The sequence below is a fragment of the Mustela nigripes genome, chromosome 12 (genome assembly GCF_022355385.1).
Source record: "Mustela nigripes isolate SB6536 chromosome 12, MUSNIG.SB6536, whole genome shotgun sequence".
NCBI lineage: Eukaryota > Metazoa > Chordata > Mammalia > Carnivora > Mustelidae > Mustela > Mustela nigripes.
The window spans coordinates 89,486,211-89,509,756 of NC_081568.1; the positions used below are offsets into that span (position 1 = coordinate 89,486,211).

The 23,546-nt window shown below is 37.3% G+C and overlaps 1 protein-coding gene and 1 long non-coding RNA gene across 4 annotated transcripts in view; one reads left to right on the forward strand and one right to left on the reverse strand.

Moving 5' to 3' along the window:
• LOC132028668 (uncharacterized) overlaps positions 1–16,457 on the forward strand; it is a 29,347-nt gene extending 12,890 nt beyond the window's left edge. Inside the window, exons 3-4 of the long non-coding RNA XR_009407494.1 lie at positions 7,172–7,291; positions 16,374–16,457. This is a non-coding gene — a long non-coding RNA (uncharacterized LOC132028668). The remainder of the gene's footprint in view (positions 1–7,171; positions 7,292–16,373) is intronic.
• ERCC8 (ERCC excision repair 8, CSA ubiquitin ligase complex subunit) overlaps positions 9,518–23,546 on the reverse strand; it is a 56,296-nt gene continuing 42,267 nt past the window's right edge. For 2 of the 3 annotated variants that reach the window (XM_059417928.1, XM_059417927.1), the window contains exons 10-12: positions 22,918–23,115; positions 18,026–18,106; positions 9,518–10,650 (exon numbers count right to left, since the gene is read on the reverse strand). In XM_059417928.1, coding sequence (XP_059273911.1) covers positions 10,582–10,650; positions 18,026–18,106; positions 22,918–23,115 — 348 coding nt within the window. In that variant the 3' untranslated portion in view covers positions 9,518–10,581. The remainder of the gene's footprint in view (positions 10,651–18,025; positions 18,107–22,917; positions 23,116–23,546) is intronic. The other variant, XM_059417929.1, reaches the window with a different exon arrangement.

The window sequence follows — 23,546 nt, forward strand, 5'->3', positions numbered from 1 at the left end:
AGAGAGAGAGACAGAGAGAGAGCACAAGTGGAAGGAGAGGGAGAAGCAGGCTCCCTGCTGAGCAGGGAGTCAGACTAAGGACTCCATCTCAGGACCCTGAGATCATGACCTGAGCTGAAGGCAGGCCCTTAACCAACTGAGCCCTCCAGGTGCCCCCTTTTTTCTATTTTTTGTCTAACTTTTTAAGATTTTTTTAAAATTAAAAAAAAAATTTTAAAAAGCAGAAAGTAAAGAACTAGCAAAACAACTACAGTTCTTGTTGTGTTAGGATGTTGCTGATATAGCTAATAAGACAGATAAGCTTGTTAGTATCATGACTCCAGGCAGCACAGGACTGCACATATTTCTTTGCAAAGACAAAAAGCCATAATCATAACTGAGATTTGTTAGATAGGTCTCCTGAATTTAGTGTTTTTCCAGAGTTAAAACAGAAGAACCAATCCTATCCTAGCACTGGAATTAATCTTCAGATATCTACAAACTTCATCATAATACAAAGCAAAGTGACTAGTTTCCTTTCTGTAATTAGTTTTCCCTGGTACGCTTTCTGAAAGGCAATATCCCAAGCAGGCCAGACATTTTGCCAGCTTTGTTTCTGGCATGATTTGGCTGATTTTTAAGTTTACTGCTCTAATGATACTCAAAAGTTTTATAAATTCAGGCTCAGTATATAAAGCCTGAATATAGAGAAAAAAAATTAAGTTTAAAAAAACAAAAGTAGTAAATATATGTTTATAAAAATTGTAACTCAGACAAAGGTCTTTAGCTTTCCTAATCTTCAGTAGTTATATCATTTTTAAGGAACTAACCAAGTGTTGGTATATAAATGAACAATTTCTGAATATGAAATGTTTCTGCATTGGAATTATGCAGCCATAAGTTTAATATCTAATTTGAGGTTTTTCTTTCCAATATGAGATAGTAACTTTTCTTTCAAAGATAAATGAGATTAGCTTGTGGAGACAGACTTTTTTGATCATCCGTCATTGTCTCAGTCAGATTTTAAGTAACAGAGCTCAAGGTTTTTGTTTTCTGGTGCCTCACCAATAGAAGGCTTTACATCTTTGTGTCCCTTCCTCAAGAGTCTTCATTTTGAAGCTATTTTTATCTGTTAATACAATTGTTACAGTTAAAGGGTTTGTCTTCAAAGCTTTCTTTAAATGTTTGTATTCAGTTTAAATAATGGGGCTTTTTAGTATAAGCTGAATAGGAAAAATGTTTCACTTGAAAGGAAGATTTCTTTTTTCCCCCATTACTGTTTCCTTAATTAATTATAAAGAAAAGGCTTCATAAAAAGTATTAAAGCTTATCTATGACGCTATTCAGTCTTGCTATTAAACATAGGTTTACATAAGTGACTCTTAATCTCACAAAACAAACTGAGGGTTTCTGGGGGAAGGGGGTTTGGGAGAAGGGGGTGGGATTATGGACATTGGGGAAGGTATAAAAAAAAACATAGGTTTAGGGCTCTGTCAAAGTATGTGCATTTATTTCTGTTTTTTAAAACTAGGCATTTCATGGGTGTATCAGGAATGACTTCAGTTAAAAGTGGGATCAATTTGAGGGGAAGTAAACAACTGGCTTAAGTGTTCTTTGATCCACTGTATGGTACAAGTACCTTATAAAGCCAAAAGACACCCACTATTAGCCAGGACAGGGTGGAAGAACAATTGGTAAAACGTAAAAGGCATTGGGGAGAAGTCTAACTACCTTTGTAATAGATTTATTGATATATAATGTCAGTAAGGCTGGGCAAACATCAATTAAATGAAAAAGAAGTTTCAAATGGAAGCCTCCATGGAGCTTTTATAGTTTTCTAATATAATCTGCAAATGTTTAAAAACAGAACAAAACAAAGGGTTAAGGTGGAGAAGAGAATAAAACAATAATTAAAAAGCCTCTTTTGATGATTACAGTCAGGCCTGAATTAGTGACTTCAAAGATCAAGTGCAAAATCTCCAAGTATGCAATAGAAATAACAAAGCAAGTATTTACTGAGCCCCAACTCTCTAGGTGCTAGCTACTGTTCTAGGATTTTTTTAAAAAGACAAGCAGAAAGGAAAAGATAAGACTATGAAGGAGAGATGAAAGTAGACCTTACATGCAATTATCTGGTAATTTAGAGGAGGGAAAAAAGAAAAGGAGAAGCCAAACATATACTAAAAGAAAATATCCCTGAGCTGAAAAAAGACTTGAAGCTTCAGATTGAAAAACCTCATAGAAGATCCAGGAAGTGATGAAGAAGGTGGGGGAGGACTGATTTGTCAGGTATCTTGCTAAAATTATGGAACTCTAAGGATAGGAGGGGAAAAAAATATCACAGATGACAAGCTTCCAGCTATAAAGAGTGAGTTCCCAAGAAAAAAATCAAAGAAAACTGGTTTTGGAGTTCTCATTTGCAAGAACAGAATCCAGAAGAAAGTGGACATAATAGTTTCACACTAAGGAAAGAAAAGGTCTGCAACCCAAGAATTCCACATGCAGCAAGATAATCATTTCTTCTGCCAGAGGAAAAGAAAGTATTTTTTTTTTTTAAAGATTTTATTTATTTATTTGACAGAGAGAGATCACAAGTAGGCAGGTAGGCAGGCAGAGACAGAGGGGGAAGCAGGCTCCCCGCTGAGCAGACAGCCTGATGTGGGGCTCAATCCCAGGAGCCTGAGACCATGACCTGAGCTGAAAGCAGAGGCTTAACCCACTGAGCCACCCAGGTGCCCCAGAAAAGAAGATATTTAATAACTACAGATACCCCCACATACATCACCTAAGGAAAAGAGGTCGTTCACAATCTTTGCTCTTATACATGTGGTCCTAAACAGGGGGGCTGGCTAAAGAAATTGTGGGTACATTCACAGGATGTAGTATTAGGCAGTTAATAAAAAGAATGACTTATTGTGTTCATTTTTGTCCTGGGATTTGTTCTAAGATACAAAGACAGAGGAATGATTGTCACAAAGAAAGTTAATACCACAGACCCCCAGAACCAGAGGACAGGGCTCACTATGCCATGCAGGGCTACATAGAGAAAGACTATGGCTAGTCAGGAGGCAGAGAGGGAGAGCAAGGCCCAGAGCCTCTGCTGGGGTTTTGTGGCAAGGAATAGATGAAGCAGTTATGTACACTACATAAATTTAGGATTGGATAGTTTGAATAATTCTGTTGGTCTCTGGCCTATTGGAGTGGTCCCTAGTTGTCTGGGGCCTGGGCCTGCAGTGATTTAGGGCAGTGGGAATACTGCATTGGTGTGTTTGATCAAACTGAGTTTGATAAAGGAGATGGTTGTGGGTGCGGACTCAGGATTGAGAGGGTATATATCAAAGACTCACTCTCAGGGGAGTCATTTGCTATCTCTGGAAATTAGTTAGTACTGGAAAGGGGCAGTGTTGCCAGGATGAAAGCCACAAATGCCAGAGTAGCAAGAATACAGAAAATAAGAAAATGTAATTAAGACAACTGCATCATATCAAGGAACTTCGAGATGATTCTAGTGGAGAGTATGGCATAAGAGGCCATTACCCAAGAAAATAGATTTGAAGTTTTTGCAGTTTCTAACAATATCTTGGTAGAGTTGTAAAATACGTTAAAAGCATGAGTTATATATAAATCAAGGTGGTAGGTCCAGCAGTTATTTCGTTGCAGGGTATGAAATGGTATGTTAGTAAAATATATGTACAGATTAGTGATATTAGGTAGCCAAGAGGAAAAGAATGGTTGTGGCAGTCATGGTGGAAGATCAAAATGAGAAGAAAAGTCTTCGACAGTACCTAGTTCTCTCCCCAGAGGGTTGAAGGATTTTTACTGATATGAGGCAAGTGCCGAAGGAGAAAGCAATAACCTCCACTAATATTTAGAAAGGAAGAAAATAGTAACCTCTACCAGATTTCCCTACAAGCATGGGAGGATAGGAGTGTACTTTTTGGCAGGGAACAAAGGCTGTAGCTGGATCATGGGCTAAGCAGACAGTAAGCTCAGAACCATAATGGGAACCGTAATATCAAAGGAAGAAAAGCAAAAATGTCCTGTGTCCAATTTGTGCCTTGGGAGAGGCATCTCATAAGTACCGGTGGGCTCACCTCCTAACAGTGAGGCCTTGGATTGGGGCAATGTCATCTAGGATGTGAAACAGGTATCCTTCCAAAGGGCTACCCACTTGAGGTGATGTGGGTCATTTGCAACAATAAGCCACTTGCAACAATGGCTTATTTAGAGGGTTTGGGTCTCCAGATTGCAAATTAATGAAATCACACAGACCAGTGGTAATAAGACCAAAAGTCAACAGAAGGTATGTTGCTATACCTTATTGGGTTTTTGTTTTTTGGTGGAAGTTTAGGCTCAAATGAGTCACATATTAGATGAACAGCTGTCTGATCCATGGACAACCTGGATAATGGGTCCCAGAAGAGTATGCGCCCTTGCTATGGCCTCCAGCCTTTCTGGGATAGCGGAATGAAAAACAATTTATAAAGACAGGCAAAAAACATTAAAAAAGGGCCTCAAAAATAATGAATGTTTATATGCATGGCAGTAAGACACTTCTCCCTTTAAATACAGGAAAGGGCAATGGAAAAGTTTTCCAGTTGGTGTGGGGTATAATTTGGCCAAAGGGCCTTCAATTCAGAGAATAAGGCCTGGAGCAAGACAGAGACCCTTTAGGGGGCTGTTTATATGTCAAAAGGGAATTATTTGAGAAGACCATTATATCTGCCAATTAAACCAGCTCTTTGGGACCTAATAGGGACACGAAAGTTCTATTGAATACCCTTTCCAATAGACCAGCATTGTGTATTTTGATAAGTAAAGTGCGTGTCTTCCTTATTATAAGTAATGTCTTTAACTTTGAAAGTGGAGTGTCCAGGCAAGGCACTGTATTGTGACCTTAATATAGCTGGAGATGTGTGATTTAGATTTTGGGTACCGTGAGGAAAGAGAACCCTAGAGTTTGCTTGTTTGTTTCTCCCTGAAAAGGACAATTTTTAGGCAATGGCCCAACAGTTTATAATTAATGTAAAGATGAAGCTGCTTATTGGCCTGGGCATCGAGTACTAAGATGACTGCATGAAGTCTGACTGGCATGAAGTTTGGGTCAGGTCCTTTATTAGTGATATCTTGACTAAGAGATGGAAAGCAGCAACATTCCACTGAGCTCCATCATGAATGATGGCTAACAGTGCTGCCTGCATAGTCTAGGTACTCCTATCACTCCCACTGCTGTTCATTCAGTTAATCCCAAGTGTCTCCCCTGGCAGCCAAGTGATCTAGGGGAGGGGTGACATCCTCCCGCATCATGTCATCCGGCAAAGGACCAAGGATAGAGAGCGCCAGCTCCTGCTGCAGATGGAATATACAAGAGAGCCCAGGTTTGCTCTATCCTACCTTAAGGAGTCCTTGGTAGTTGTACTGAGTTTCTGATGGGCTCTTTTCATGACTTAAAGCTTAATAGGCAGCTGGGTATGAAAGGTCAAAGGCTTAGGGTCTGGGAGAGCCTCTATTTTCCAGAGAACCCTGCATGTATTTTTTTTTCTTCTTCTTCTTCTTTTTTTTTTTTTAAGGTTTTATTTTTGAGAGAGAGAGAATGAGAAAGAAAGGGAGAGCATGGGAAGGGGGAGGGTAAGAAGGAGATGCAGACTCCCCACTAAGCATGGAGCCTGATGCGGGACTCGATCCTGGGACTTCAGGATCATGACCTGAGCGGAAGGCAGTGGCTTAACTAAAGAGCCACCCAGGCGCCCCTGTATTTTTTTTTTTCTTGTCTTAATAGGATATAGTATAGGGCTGAAAAGGGCAGTTTCTTGCATCAGAAGCCCTTGGGCAACTTATGGCTATCCTAAAGATCCAGAGACTCCAGGATGCATAACAAGAGATTCCCAAAATCTCTTTATTGGAGACATTGAGGCACTAACCCTGTTGATTTTAGTTTGAAAGTAAAATTCGTAAATAAAGAATATGTTGATATCATAAACCCAAAAGTACTAAAAGATGATGGAACCATATATGCTAAATGAGTACATCAAATGAGTCTCCTTAGAAGAGGATGTCATCAATGTAATGTTATACCTGTGCTCCTGGAAAAAGGCAGATGCATTGAGATCTGGTCTACAAATTGTAGTGATGACAAAGCTTAGAAGTACCTGATGGGTAGCCTGGGAAAGTCTCCTTGTTTCTGTTGAGGTGAGCAAACTGCAGCTGAGAGGCTACTGAAATAGATACTAAACAGAACACGTTAGCCATATCTATAAAAGCAAAATATTTACCAGTTGTTTGAACAGAATCAATAATCCTACTAGTTCATATTGGGTATGGGGAGGCCAATGGATGGGACCACGGCATTAATATTTATAGTAATCCCCCATAAGTTACCCTCTTGATATTTTTGTTATATAAAGTCTTTAGTATATTAATTTTAGTGTATAAATTTTGGATTTCCAAGTGGATTATAAAACTTTAATATTTATGTATATATATCTCTAATATATATGTATTAGATACACAAATATATTATTATATTATATGTATATATTACTTAATTACTTTTTACTTTCTCCCCCTGTATCCAAGGGCCTGCTTTTTCTTTTTTTTTTTCTTTTTTTTTTTTTTTTTAAAGATTTTATTTATTTATTTGACAGAGATCACAAGTAGGCAGAGTCAGGCAGAGAGAGAGGAGGAAGCAGGCTCTCCGCTGAGCCGAGAGCCCGATGTGGGACTCGATCCCAGGATCCTGGGATCATGACCTGAGCCGAAGGCAGAGGCTTTAACCCACTGAGCCACCCAGGCGCCCCTGGGCCTGCTTTTTCTGTTTTTGTTTTTAAGACAGTAAGTATTTCTAGGACCTGCACTGTGTTTGCTAGAGTGGCTTAGTGTCTAAGATTTAAAGTCCCTGTTTTTTCCCCCTGGGCTTGTGCCTACTGATAATGGGAGTCTTTTTTCCTTTGTTTTCTCCCTGTTTCAGGCTTTTGCTCCCTGAAGACCCAGGTTTTACTTTCTTTTTCCCACTGATAAGAGGAAAAGCAGGGTCTGATGACTCTAGGCAATCTCTCCCTGGGATGGCCCAGTTCACAGAATATTTAGTCCCTTCCTCACACTCCCTTTTAAAAACAGAATCTTTTAGAAGGGCTTGTATTTCTAGACAGCTAACCTTTTTCTTTTTCTTCTCCTCCTTTTTTTAATCCTTTAGATGTTTGTCTGATAAGCTCCTGGAGGTCCTGAGTGGTGTCAGCTGTGAGCAGCAGCCCCCTTCTCTAGGATGTCCCAATCTATCTTAGAGGAGCTACAATCCACATTTTGGACAGCAGTGGTGAGATCAGCTTTATCTTGCACTTTTTTTGTTGTTGTTGTTTTGTTTTTGTTTTGAGCATGAGACCCTTTGCATGCTAAGCAGCAGCTCTTAAGAGAGCTCTTAAGCTCTTCAGGGTTTTTAGTGGAGAGCTAGAACCAGATGCTCCTTTCTCTTCCTCCCCTTTTCAATTAAACACTGTGCCGTTGGCCTCCAGACACGGGACCTTATATACCTCAGTGGTGTGGGGAACGAATTATTTGAGACAGTAGCAAGCCGACTCAGCCTTTAATGTTCCAGACACTAGGTACCTTCATCTCTATGACTAAGATGGCCTCAGTGCTCGTCAGTGCTCACCAGTCAGTGGATTCAACTCCCACAGCACTAGGAAGGTAGTTACTTCTCAACCTCTTCGGAGGGACCTTTTCAAAATGTAGCCAATAACCTATACACCCTCATGGGTTCTGTCCTGGACTCTGGGTAGTCTACCAATGTGGGGAAATATGTTGACTGCCCCCTTTAGATCAGGAAATCAAGGCAACATCCAACAACAACAACAACAACAACAAAAACAACACAGTGCAGTAGCCACCAAGCAGCAAGTGTACCAAAATCAGAAGTGCTCTTTCATGCAGTGGCCACTAACTGTTGGATTCAGTTAGTAAGCCTGGTGAAGTTTAAGGACATATCATTTCCATTTGATGTCAAACCACCCGGCCTGCTGTGCCATCTGTGTTAGGATTTTCACCTGAGATTTGTTCTCATCAGGTATGGTAAGACATGCAGACCAGAAATGACTTCATGAAGGAAGCAGCTTATATTCCTAAATCCCTAAAATCAGAAGACATGGTATATCATGCTATTTAGGGCCACAGGGGAAGGGATGGTGAGGAGTCTACCTCTCAAAGGAGGGGCAAAGCATGGCTCAGTAGAGCCTTTACTGGAGTTTTCATGGGAAGGACTGAATGAGGCAGGGTAAGTACACTGAGTAAGTTTAGCAGTGAGTAGTTTGAATAATTTCAGTAGATGCTGTCATATAGGGGTAGCCCTGGAGTGAGTTAGGGCAGGGGGAATATTGCCTTGGTGTATGACGATTGGGGTTTGGACTCTGGATTGGTTGGTTTGTATATCAAAGGCATGCTCCCAATGGAGTCCTTTGTTATCTCTAGGAATTAGCTAGTCTGGGGAAGGGGCAGTATCACCAAGATCAAGACTCCGAAGGCTAGGGATTCAAGAATACAGAAAGTGAAAATAAAGACAACACATTTATACCAAATGACAGAGATTTCTATAAGCTATAACTGAAAAAAAAAATCAAGACAGAACTGTATATATTCAATTTTTGCAAAATAAAAATATTTCTCCCTCTATGACTATATAGGTCCATATAGGATTGTAATGTGAAAAAACACATACTTAGTTAATAACGTGGATTGCTGAACACGTGGTTAATATTGTAGATTGTTGGATGGGGAAGGAGGTGCTGATGTGGGAGAAGAGGATTTCCATGTTAGCAACAATAAGGCAAACATCCCGTTATGTAAAATTATATATGTCATAAAAAGATGCATGGAAGAATGGCCATCAAAATGATAACAGTGGTTACCTTAGGGTGATATGATTCCAGGTGAGCACTACATTCTGTAATTTTTAATGTTGTTTGAATTATTTACAATCAGCATGTATATTTATATAACTAAAATAGCAATATAGTTATTTGCAGCTTAGAGGAAGACTTCTTTTTAAATAAAAATAAGATTCCAATTTCAATAGCATTCTCAAAGATCATAAGTATCCTCTCCAAGGGGTGGGGTGGGGAAGTATAGTGGTCAAGGCTTAAGAAAATCAATATAAAGTAAACATATGTTAAACATTTGGCCAGAAAGGACTGATAGGAGACTTCATACACGCTTAAAAACTCAATGACTATACACTTGTTATTCAAGCTATAAAAACCTCTTTTCCTAGTCTTCTGTTGATAAGAATCAGAAAGAAAGGGAGGAGGTAAGATTAGCTTCATGATAATCACTTGCGGGTTATTATACAAGAAGAGTAGACAATAAAGTATAAATTTTATGACAACATTTCATGTTGAGCCAGATTTCCTGCCAGGGCATTTTCTGCTTTAATGAATGAAACAGGACTTGCTCACATCTTAAGATTCACAGAAAGGGAGTTTAAGCACGAGTACAAGCTTCCATCTGACACATTAAAATAAAGAAAACATAGGATTTTCCCCAAGTTAAAAACCTTCTGTGAGGGGCGCCTGAGCAGCTCAGTGGGTTAGGCTTCTGCCTTCAGCTCAGGTCATGATCTCAGGGTCCTGGGATCGATCCCCACATTGGGCTCTCTGCTCAGCAGGGAGCATGCTTCTCCCTTTCTCTGCCTGCCTCTCTGCCTACTTGTGATTTTTCTCTCTCTGTCAAATAAATAAAATCTTAAAAAAAAAAAATTAAAAAAAAAAAAAAACCAACCTTCTGTGATCCACTTTTTGGACTGAGCCCAAAAATATTTAATTAAAGCTAGACAATGGTTGGCTAAATGAAATCATTGCAAAAACTGAACACATGAATAAAAAAGAATTTAAAAATAGGATGCTAACTTTTCAACTATCATTTTTGATAAGACTGTCCTCAGTAAAAGCATCACTGAAAGTGAAAATGAACAAGGTGATGATACAGCCAGTAGTAGAAAGTCAGTTCTGATAACCTTTACTTGCTCATCCTGAGACTGCATCTAACAGTTCAAACAATGTGTTCAAGGTCCCACTGGGGGGATGGGGAGAGGGAGGGAGGGTGTTGTCAGGACCTGTCTCAAAAGAGAAGGTTCAGTACAGAGAGATTACTATAACAATAGGGGACATCCCAGGCAAGAGCAACTGGGATCAAGGAGCCATCTTTGATTAAATAAACTATATAAAAGTCTGCTTCAGGATTTCATACAAATACTACCTTCATTTTATTTATTTATTTTTAAAGATTTTATTTATTTATTTATTATTTGAAAGGCAGAGACCACAAGTAGGCAGAGAGAGAAGAGGAAGCAGGCTCTCTGCTGAGCAGAAAGCCAATGCAGGGCTCTATCCCAGAACCCTGGGATCATGACCTGAGCTGAAGGCAGAGGCAGAGGCTTTAACCCACTGAGCCACCCAGGCGCCCCTACTACTTTCATTTTAAAACACAGGTGAAAAAAAACACCAAATTCAGGGGTACTTTAGCTGTCATCACACAGGAAGAAAACAATAACAACAAAAAACAGTCCCATTTTAAAAGTTTCATCAAAAGAGACACAAAGGTACTCAGGATTGAGAATCATCCTTCCTCATCACTGCTGCTCCACGCATCTTCAAATGCTGGATTTATCTGTGATTTGGTTGTAGGCTAAAAAAGGGAGAGAAAAGGAAAACTTAATTGTTTTACCTCATAATTTTAGGTTCACAATATAGTTATGAAATATATAAAATGAAAAGCAATTACATTATTTCAAAAGTAACAATGTAACAGTTAATTCAAGATAAAGGTAATGTAATACCACACATACAATGTAAGGCAACAGACATCTTAAATAGACAAGCCAGAATTTATCCAAATTACCTATGTTTCCTTCAAAGTAATTACCTCACAAACACATGAATGCATAAATGCATCTATACACACCCCCACACACCCCCACACCACACACACACACACACACACACACACACACACACTGCAGCTATTGCTTATGGCATTTCTGCAACTTTTTGGAATTATCTGGAGACAGCTGCCCATTAACATTCATGTGGCTAAGACTGAACTCAGGTCTATAGTCTGACCTGATAGCCTAAGGTATTAATGTGCCTACCTGACTTTAAATACACAAATACCCATGTTTGGGGAATAAGGTGTTCATCAAACTGAGTAAAACCATTTTTGGTACAAAAACTAATGTGAGTTGTTATGTAGTAAAGTTTATTTATTTTTTTCATAGCTGGTAAAGCAGTTCCCAAGTACATGAAAAATACGTCAAAAATGGTAATATGTTTGCCATTAGCTCACAGGTTTTCCAGGAAGATTTCTTTGAAAGATAAGATGCACTAGTTATCTTTCCTGTTAAAGTTGTATTCTTATAACCTTAGAGCCCTACCTAATAAAAGTAATCATCAGCAACTAGAGGAATTTTAATTATGTGTGGCATTTCAGATCCATTCACTCTCCGAGGAAACTTTTTGTTTGGCTACCTTCTCACTCTCTGGCAAATGACTAAGGGGCTTTACGATGGTCTCATTTTTTTGAGTATCTCATCATTCTGAGCCAGGTTTGCTTCTTATTCTGCAGCTTTTACATCTGCTACAAGTGTATTCTGACCCCAAATCCAATGATGTATTAGCGCTGAGACCACTCATATATTACCTTATATATTGCCTTTTACAACATACGGCAATGTTTTATGTTAAGAGGAACCCCAAACTGTGTCTAAGCATGTTCACTGCCTTTTTGATATAATGATTTAGAATCATAAAATTTAAACAATGATAACAGTAGAGAAAGTGTGAATTTCCAATGAATTTCCTAGTATCACCCAACATAGCTAGAAAAGAACACATTAATTTAAATATTCCTTATGGTTATTAAAGCTGTAGATCAGAATCTATTATTAAACCTAATGTCCGCTACCAGCACCATTATAAAACTTAATGTTGGCTATCATGACTCAGTTGTACAAACAAAATTCCATTATATCTCACATGTCCAGATAAAAAACTATTACCACAGATGTCCATCAACAGATGAATGGATAAAGATGTGGTACACACACACACACACACACACACACACACACACAAAATGGAATACTATGCAGCCATCAAAAGAAATGAAATCTTGCCATTTGTGATGATGTGGACGAAACTAAAGGGTATTATGTTGAGTGAAATAAGTCAGTTAGAGAAAGACAATTATCATATAATCTCCCTGATATGATGAAGTTGACAGGCAAAGTGGGGGATTTGGATGGTAGGGAAGGAAAAAATGAACAAGATGGGATCAGGAGGGAGACAAACCATAAGAGACTCTTAATCTCACAAAACAAAACTGAGGGTTGCAGCGGGGGAGGGGTGTAGGGAGAAGGTGGCTGGGTTATAGACATTGGGAAAGGTATGTGGTGTGGTTAGTGTTGTGATATGTTAATAAAAAATTAATAAATTAAAAAAAACTATTACCAAACCTCAACTAATTATTCACTTATTTCTAGCAGCAGTCCACTGATTTGCAATCGATGACTGTACTGCACTTAAGTCTATTTTTTCATCCAAATGTTCACTGTACAGAATTGCGGCTGAATCACTATATTATACACCTGAAACTCGCCCAACACTGTTAACTATACTGGAATTAAAATAAAAAAAAAAAAGACGTAGTATTGTTCTTGGGGGTTAGGAGATTCCTCTCCTCTACTCTATCTTTAGAGGCCTTTAATTCTGCCTTAGATATCTCCCCAAAATGTTTCTGAATGTCAATAAGCCACACAAAGGTCATACCTCCTAACTTCACTATGGAAGCCCAATATGTAATCTATTAAACACTTAAATTTCATTTGAAGACTCAAGAGAGAAGCAAAATTATATTTTATTGTAAATTATTGTTGCTATGGTGAGCAAGGAAACCAGAATAATTTTGTAAAAATTGAAATGAAATATTGGCAAATTTTGAAAAATACTACACTAATACTAATACACAAATACTGTAGATTTTACTGTTTATAGCAATAAAGAATAACAATATAAATGCATTATAGTATGATTACAGTTTTATTTTATTGCTTAAAAATCACAAATAAAACATACTTGTAATTAAAAGCTACTGTAAGAATGTTGTATATGGATGTGGTACCCATATTACCATTTGAGACCTACAGATGAAGTCTAACTACCATCTCGCACTTGGGTTTTCTCTGTAACATCTCCTCCTAGTGGACATTGTTTCTGAGCTTGAACCTCACCATGTTGCCTGTTCTCCTGAGAAACACTTGTAAATGTTAGGAGATAGAGAAGCTGTAATTTACAAGGAATCTAGTCCAGGTCCAAATAATGGGAAGGAAGAACAAAACCAACCCTTACATCTACATATACTTCTTGATATATTCTAAATTCTTTACTGTCAATTACTGGGGAAGTCTCTACTGTCAATTACTGGGAAGTCTACGGGAGCAAAATAGGGCTGTCCGTGTCAGCAAATGATTATAGCTGACCCTGAACAATAGGGCTTTGCACTACGTGGATCGCTTATATGCAGATTTTTTTTAAAAATACAGTACAGTATTGTAAATGTATTTTCTCTTCCTTATGCTTTCTTAGTAACATTTTCTTTTCTCTAGCTTACTTTATTGTAAAAATACAGTATATAATACATATACAGAATATATGTTAATTGACTATGTTGTGGATAAGGCCTCCTGTCAATAGTAGGCTCTTAGTGATTAAGTTATGGAGGAGTCTCAAATTACAAATGATTTTTTAATTGCATGGGGATGGGTGCCAGCATCCTTGTTGTTTAAGAGTCAGCTGTCAGTATCTACCAAGTGGTAAATAAAACAGCTATGTATTGTGTGACTATCAAAATAAAGTAAGATTTTTGGTGAGAGGACAGATTTGAACCATAATGTAGCTGCCCTATAGATCTCAGGAAGGAAAAAGTGATTAGGCGTTATATAGGCTTGTCTTGATCATGACCAAGTTTTAGGAAAAGAGGGTAAAAGGAAGCCAGAGTCCTCAGAATATAATACAACAGCCTGCCAATTAAATACATAGATTTATGCTTAAAGACCATAAAACCTGTCCCTATCACCCAATGCCTTTCAATTTCTTACAGTACGACTAAATTTCCCCTCTATCTTGGATATCAGAAGAAATACTGCTAAGGAATTATGTCTTGGTTGATGGGGAAGTAAATCTTATCTCAAGGGTAGATTTGAAAGGAAACTGAAGAACAGTTTTGCTTGATGATTCTGATATTTGGAGATACCATAAACTTGTCCTCAATCCACAATGGATGGTAGAACAGGGATTCAAACCCAGTTGCCAATATGATTATTATTTAGTTTACCTGAAACTGAAGACTAAGTGAGTGTGTGTGCATGTATGTGCATGTTTTGTTTTGAAGTTGTTCCTACACAGTTCTGGGAAACTGCAGCATCATTTATTTGAGAGCTGAGATAAAAACACTTCTTTTTTATTTTTTTAAAGATTTTATTTATTTACTTGAGAGAGAGAGCGAGAAAGAGCATGAGCAGGGCAGAGGGAGAGGGAGAAGCAGACTCCCTGCTGAGCAGGGAGCCTGACACAGGGCTCGGTCCCAGGAATCTGGGATCATGACCAGAGCTGAAGGCTTAACTGACTAAGCCACCCAGGTGCCCCTAAAAACACTTTTAAATATGGGTTAAGTAGTAAATATACATGTTAGGAGTAGGATCTGATACAGACAGACTTCTCTCAGATCTAAATCATCATCTTATTCACATTCTACCTAATTCAAAGGAATCTTTCAAACTAAAGTTTTATGAAAATAATTTTATCCCATACCATTTTATAAGAATGATGGCTATCTTAAGGCGTATAAACAGCATATTTTAAAAGATAAGGTTTTATAGCTCTAAAACTTAAATATAGGGGTGCTGTGTGGCTCAGTAGGTTAAAGCCTTTGCCTTCGGCTCAGGTCATGATCCCTGGGTCCTGGGATCGAGCCCCGAATCAGACTCTCTGCTCAGCGGGGAGCCCGCTTCCCTTCCTCTCTCTCTGCCTGCCTCTCTATTTGTAATCTCTATCTGTCAAATAAATAAATAAAATCTTAAAAAAAAAAAAAACAAAAACCTTAAATATAAAGCTAACTTGTTTTTTACACATCTCTATTTGCTTTCCTACTTGTTCGGTTCAGTTTCCCATATGCAAAAATTCTTCTAGATAAGAAGTTCAAACTATCACTATAACTACATTGTATAAATAAAACATCAGAGTCACAGACTCTTTATAAATTAAGCAATTTCATTTTCTTCTAATATCCTTTTTCCATATTTAAGTCATAGATTTACTTTTAATTTCTTTTTATTATTTTCATTTGGTTATTTTTGATTGTTATACTTCCTAACATAGCCTCTAGTGGTCTTTCTTGGGTTTTTGGGTTTTTTAATAGTGTTTTAACTTGGGTTTATTGCATACAGTAATTCCTAAACCGCAGGACACAGTGATTAAATAATGGAAAATAAATGGCTGAGCCAAAGTATTTGACCATACTAAGTTTTTACAGAAGAATATCTAGTCATTCAAACCATAAGAGACTATTAATCTCAGGAAACAAACTGAGGGTTGCTGGGTGGTGGGGGACAGAGGTATAGGGTTGCTGGGTAATAGACATTGGGGAAGGTATGTGCTATGGTGAGTGCTGTGAATTGTGTAAGACTGATGATTCATAGATCTGTACCCCTGGGGCAAATAATATATGTTAATAAAAAAAGAATTATTTAGTCATTTAAAGCAGCTGTACACCAAAACTAATCAAAGCCATAATAAACTAAATTAGATATGTGATGAAATCTGAAAATACTCATACAGCAGTTGGCCAGATGCTTGAAGATTTACCATTGTGTGTTTTCTCTTTTTTATTTGGATTAGGGCCCAAAAAAGTAAGTCACAGGCTTTACACTACAGTAAACCACAGCAGTTGCAAATCTAGGTATAAAACAGATTTTGTCAAAAGCTGCTAAATGTTATCAACCACCCCCATAAAAACTCATTTCCATGTGGTTTTAATCATTTTTCCACAAAGGAACTAAATAGGCGAAAAATTTTTTAGAATTTTAAACTTGCTCTACCAATACTTTTCATCTCCACTTAGGATGCTTTGTTTTTATATGAAGACTTGAGTAAGATTAATTCAAGGTGTTTCTAACTGCACTATTTGTATTTCCTACTTTAAAAAATTATATACATAAATATTGGTTTTTAGATATTTGACTTCTTATATCCTAGATATTAAGACGAATATAGATTAACAGTGCTTAGTAAAATAATCTTTGGTGGGAAAGATAGCACCTTTACTTTTTTTAAGGATTTTATTTATTTATTTGTCAGAGAGAGAGAAGCGCACGCGCAAGCACAAGCAGGGGGAGCAGCAGGCAGAGGAAAAGGAGAAGCAGGCTACCTGCTGGCTACCTGCTGAATAAGGCGCCTGATGCGGGACTCAATCCCAGGACCCTGGAATCATGACCTGAGCCGAAGGCAGGCACTTAAACAACTGAGCCACAGGTATCCCAAAATAGCACCTTTAGACAGTGTAACACTGTCTAAAGTGTGGGTTAAGCCGCTGCCTTTGGCTCAGGTCATGATCCGGGGTCCTGGGATCAAGTCCCATATTGGGCTCCTTACTCAGCAGGGACTGTGCTTCTCCCTCTCTCTCTGCCTCTCTCCGCCTGCTCATGCTCTCTCTTTCACTCTCAAATAAACACATAAAATCTTAAAAAAAAAAAGACACTAACAGACTAGCTGATAGAGGAGTATATATTGGTAAAATTCAAGTGTGTAAATAAAAAAACCTTAAAAATGTCATATGTGGTAACTCAAGAGATAAAATTTACTTCTAGGAATCTATCCAAATAAGCAATCAGAAATATAAACAATTTATAAATGGCTACCTTGATTTGTTTATAGTGATCAAAAGAAATGTCTCCAAATATGTAAATATTTAAGTAAATTGTGATATATAAATGACAGTGTGCTATTATTTTAAGAACAAATTTACAGGGGCACCTGGGTGGCTCAGTGGGTTAAGCCTCTGTCTTCGGCTGAGGTCATGATCTCAGGGTCCTGGGATTGAGCCCAAATTGGGCTCTCTCCTCAGTGGGGGGGCTGCTTCCCCCTCTCTCTCTGCCTGCCTCTCTGCCTACTTGTAATCTCTCTCTCTGTCAAATAAATAAATAAAATCTTTAAAAAAAAAAACAAAATAAAACCAAAAAAACCCACAAATTTACCAATAGTTATTAATGATAGGGAAGAAGATTTATTATTAAGTTAGTAAAGAGGATGCCAAGTTGTGTATCCAAGCAGATTAATTATGTTTAAGCAACTATATATGCATAGGAAAAAGCAAGAATGAAGCAAAGGAAAAGTGTTAACAGTAATTCAACTTTAGACATTTGAGTTGTTCTTTCAATATTTTTCTGGGTTTTCCAAAAATGTTGCAACAGGCAAACCATTTTCACAATGTGAAAACACCCAGACATGCTTTAAAAGTCTCTCTCATGGAGTGCCTGGATGGCTCAGATTGTTAACCATCTGGCTTCAGCTCAGGTCATGATCTCCAGGTCCTGGGATTAAGCCCTGCATCAGGCTCCCTGCTCAGTGGGGAGTCTGCTTCTCCCTCTCCCTCTGTACCACCCTCCCCAGCCCACCCCGCTTGTGCTTGCTTTCCCTCTCAAATGAATAAATAAAATCTTAAAAAAAAGTCTTTCTCGGGGAGCCTGAGTGGCTCACTGGGTTAAGCCTCTGTCTTCAGCTCACGTCATGATCTCGGGTTCCTGGCATCAAGCCCCATATTGGGCTCTCTGCTCTGCGGGGATTCTGCTTCTCCCTCTCTCCCTGCCTGCCTCTCAGTTACCTATGAAATCTCTCTGTCAAATAAATAAATAAAATCTTAAAAAAAAAGTCTTTCTCATGTAAAGTAAATTAACAAAACTATTTTCTTTATGATTTAAAAGTCACTGTAAATTTGTGTAAATAATATTTACCTCATCATCATCAGGAACTGGTTCATATAAGGATGGTACCCAAGCAAGTATATTGCAGTCTCTGCTACCACTATAAAGTTCCTATAACACAGAAAATAAAGATGTGGTTGTGGGTCAGTTTAAAGCTGGTGCCAATCTGAAATGAATAGATCATTTAAAAGACTAACTCTTAGGTTATATCAATTAGATTAATTTTATTTCTATTCCTCAAAGAAACTCAATTGATGTCTTTTGTTTGCTTAAGATGCAGTAAAGCTTTGTTTCATATTTTAAAATATTGTTAGGATATGTCAGAGCTTGCCAACCTGGAAATTTTACAGAAAGATTCAATAACCTATTTTTTTTTTAAATTAATCATGGTATCCATTTATTTCAAGTGTCAGAGTAGAAAAAGAAAAAATAGATTGAATCAAGAGTCTGTCCTTCTCTGTCAATAACTGAGATTTAAGAAAGACATCAGTAAAAAAAACCTTATGAGTTCTCGATAAAATAGGCCAGAACTTCACAAAAAATATTTAGCTCACAGCTGTCCAACTGGCTGTTATTCAACAGAAGAGCTTTTAGATCCATATGCTATGCTTAGTGAGTTTATTTAATAAGGACAAGCTTGGGCTGATACACAGTCTATGTTAACATCTTTATGAATATGCTGTTTATACACAACTGAACAATGTTCATTTCCGTCCCCAACAAAACTTTAGGAATATGTTATACTGTCTGTACTAAAAACATTCCTATGAAGCAGTGAGATACACTCATATAAAAAGGGTATAAATTGGTATGATCTACACAGAATAGAATCTCAATACATGTCAAAAATTTTGTATGTGTTTCTAAGGAGTCATGCCAAAGACATATGAAATTCAAGGATATCGGCAATATTTAAAATAACAAAATATGGAAATAATTGTCCAAAACTAGGGTAATGACTTATATATAAATTTATGTTGTATTCATAGTATGGGATGTCATATAATCATTAAATTTGTTTTTTAAAAGTGTTTAATGACATTGGAAAATACTCAACGTCAAGAGAAAAGAGAAGGATATGAGCCACAGAGTCATCTTGTGAAGGAAAAAAGCAAGATGTAGAACATACGGTCAATTAAAAAGAAGATAAAAGGCTATGTAAAGAGAAATGTCTAAAAAGAAAAAAAAACCAGAAAAATGATAAGCAGCGGTAAAAGTATGAATGACTAAGTGGTTTTTTTCCCCCACACAAATTTATTTCTTTATTTCTACACAAACATTTTATTTTTTCAACATGTTCAACATGAGGCTTGAACTCACAACCTTGAGATCAAGACTTGAGCTGATATGAAGAGTCAGATGCTTAATCAACTGAGCCACCCAGGTGCCCACAAACATTTCTAATAGTGAAGTTTTTTCCTGCTCTGTATGCAATTATTTATTTTCAATACTGTTCATCTTAAAAAGTTTGAAATATGGTACAATTAGTATTTTTCTAAAAAAAAATAAAGGTTTTAGATAAAGGGAAATTAAGATTATAAAGTTATTCATAGAAATATAGATGTGGAACACCTGGGTGCTAAAGTTAAGTGGCTGCCTTCAGCTCAGGTCATGTTTCTAGGGTCCTGGGATAGAGTCCTGCATTAGTCTCCTTCCTTGCAGGGAGCCTGCTTCTTCTCCCTTTGCCTGCCGCCCCCTTGCTTATGACCCCTCTCTCTCTCTGACCAATAAATAAAAGCTTTTTTTGTTTTTTTAAAATATAAACAAATAAGTGCCTTCTTAGCGCAGTAGGCAGCGCGTCAGTCTCATAAAATATAAACAAATAAAAGGAAAGATAGATGTAAAAATATAAAGTAAATCTGATTTGTTTATACATTATCAAACTTCCTAAGGGAACAAAATTCTAGACTGTATTGTTTAACCTTGGATATATAGTTACACTAACTGTGAATGATGCAAAGATATTTTCAAATGTTCAGCACCGTTGAGCAATTTAATTTCCCGAGAATAAAAACACACATACACACATATGCACACACACATCTCCCAGATAACTTGGTCAGATAAGCTTACAAGGCAATTTGTGGTTAAATATTGACACACTGATAGAGACAAAGGAAATTCTGCAAATGTTTTAAGAAAGAGGACTTAAATTAGAATGACTAATAAGGACTTCAGGTAAATGGAAGGATTTCAATTGAGTGTTAAGGTTTTTGGGAAAAGTTTAGGTCTTCATTTGGGAAATTAGATTAAAAAAAAAAATCAACAGGGGCACCTGGGTGGCTCAGTGGGTTAAAGCCTCTGCCTTCGGCTCAGGGCATGATCCCAGGGTTCTGGGATCACCCTGCATCAGGCGGGCTCTTTGCTCAGCAGGGAGCCCGCTTTCTCCTCTCTCTGTGCCTGCCTCTCTGCCTACTTGTGATCTCTGTCAAATAAATATATTTTTAAAAAATATTAAAAAAAATCAACATAAGAGACTAAGCTGACATGAATCCTGTCACTCTTGAATGGCTGAGTGTGTATTTCCTTTGAATAAGGACACTCATAAATTACAGTGCATCCAACAAAATAAAAAAATTCACAATGATATATTACTGCCAGCTAATTCTTAGACTCCATTCAGGTTTCATCAACTGTCTGAATAAATGCCCCTCATGGCAAAAGGGTCCAGATTAAAATCATATGCTGCACTTAGTTGTCATGTCTCCTAACTTTCCTTCCATCTGGAACTGTTCTTCAGTCTGCCCTTGGCCTTCCGGACCTTGACAGATTAGAAGATACACACTAGTTATTTTGTAGAATGCCCTTCAAATTTTCTTGTTTCCTCATGATTAAATTGAGGTGATATATCTTTGCCAGGACTATCATTGAAGGAATATCATGTAATTGGGATGTTAACTTTGATCATTTGATTAAGGTGATGTATGCCAGGCTTCTTCAAGGTAAAACTACACATTTTACCTTTGTAATTCATAATTTTGTGTAGGAAGGTATTTTGGGACTAGGTAAACATCCCACTCCTCATTAGACTTCCAATGTATTAGTTTACTGTTTACTTACTTATCCCTGAATGGATTCATGTATCCTTATTTTAGTCAATGTGTTATAACCCAGTACTATCATTATTTCTTTCTTTCTTTTTTTTTTTAAAAGATTTTATTTATTTATTTGACAGAGAGAAATCACAAGTAGATGGAGAGGCAGGCAGAGAGAGAGAGAGAGAGGGAAGCAGGCTCCCCGCTGAGCAGGGAGCCCGATGTGGGACTCGATCTCAGGACTCTGAGATCATGACCTGAGCTGAAGGCAGCGGCTTAACCCACTGAGCCACCCACGCGCCCTATCATTATTTATTTCAATGTCAGGTATATCTTGTTAGATTTTTATGGTTATGATAGAACTACTATAACTATCAATTTTGCTTTCAGGTTGTAAATTCTGTGTAGTATTTAATTTGAAAAAGGGTTCTACTGCTAAGTGGATGTAAAGTACTACCCTATTTTGCTTTTGAGACTTAGAATTATTCTCCTTTTCAAAAATCATAATGAATATAATGGGGTAAGAGCTGGAAATTGTGTGATGTAGTGCAGTGATTCAAGCCTGTGTACGTAGCTTAGAGAAATGAGATTATTTAGGAGGCAACTAGCCCAGGTTTCTGGCTGTGACCAGCTTATCCCGGCTATTCCTGGGGCTGATGGGACCAGTATCTTGGCACATTTTTGATCTATTCTAGGCACACGTGTTAGGAATTCTGATTTGGTAGAAAGCAGTAATTTAAGTCAGTATATCTGGTTTAAAATCTTTGCTGTGTCTCTTAGTGACTTGGCATAAGAAAAGACATACAAGAGTTTCTTGAATAGACAACCATGCTCTGTGAATAACTACTTGCAGGTTTGAGGAAATGCATGTCACTTCTCTGGTGTCTTAGTCTTCTTCTCTCAGAAGTAATACTAAAAATATTTAATAACTAGTACATCAGGATACTGACCAGCAGACATAACAGCCAAAGAGTAGAAGCGGGATCCTGACAGTCCCTCTTAGGTGCTGGGCTGAGGTGTAAACTAGGAGGCCTCAGGAAAGGGGGTGAAGCTAGTGGTCTCTTAGGGTGCTTGGTGCAATAGTTATTTAACAAAAAGTAAAATACGTATTTGAATATTTTAATAATGGCTATTGCCATGTAGTGTGCTGGCTGAAGAATAAGCACTGTGTATCTTACTGTAGTATCAGACACAAATTAAGTAATTAGCATTAATGAATAAATGATTAAGAACTTTACCAGGTGATAACACCCTTCCTAGCTCTAATAATCCATAGTTTTCATCCTACCAGTATTTAACTCTCATGAACCTCACTTTCTTTACCACAAAATACAGAAAATACCAAGTTTTGCTATATTAGAGACTCATTTAAAGGAACACGTGAGGTAATTTGTGCTAATATTCTCTGGAAAAAAAAAATCTGCTGTTGGTAAAATGAAAGGGAAAGGTCAACTCAAAAGTAAATGATTAGCCACTGACAGGAAATAAATTAGAAATAAAATCCAAGATAGACTCACACATATAAATCAGTTTTTTATAAAACCATATTTTGAGATTAGACACAGTGTTCCATCTTTTCCCAAAAAATTGACTGCAAGACATTATTTTTAATTTGCTAGATATTTTCACCTGTTAAATAAATGGAATCGATATGCAGAAGAAAGAATTTATTTCAGTCAAGTTTCACAGTACTATACTGATTCATGCAAATATCCTATACTATCTAAAACTTAATCTTGTATAATCCTCTATTCAAGAAACCCTAGCTCAAATGTGGATTACAAGTATAATTTCTCAGACTGAAATCATAACTTACTCTTCTGTATATAACCAGTCTGGCAAGCTAGCTACCTGAACATTTTAAATTCCCTTAAGGATCATTCTTACCTGGAAATTAGAGTGGAATACACAGCAGTCAACACTTTTATAATGTCCCTTAAGCATAGTTATCTGTTCTCCTGAGTAAATTGTATAAACAGCAATAGTGCTACCATATGGTACAAAAACAAATTCTGAACTGCAGCCACAGGAGACAGTGAATTTCAATCCTTTTCTGCTGTCATTATTAACTTTTCCATAGTTTACCTGCAGGATGTAAAATCGTAACATTACTCATATCTTAAGTCTGAATTAAAAAGACAACAAAGACTAGAAGAAATATTTACTTAAAATATTATATAACATACTATGGAAAGGGCTGTTATTAAATCTGTAGAAAATGATCAAGGTTATAACAAAGAAACAAGAGCCAATGACATAAATATATGTTTCACATAAGAGGAGAATACAAATAGTAAAAAAATCCACAAAAGTGAATGCTTACATTTAAGCCAGTCTAGAAATAAAATGTAAATTAAGGCAATCTTAATCACTTTAGACCATTTAGCAAAAAATTTCAAGAAACCTTGAGACAGTGAATACCATTACAAGTGAGGTAACATGTTGGTGGCACATGTTGGTCAATCCTTCTAAAAGGCCAAATTATTTATTATGCAACAAAATGCAAAGATGTTCTT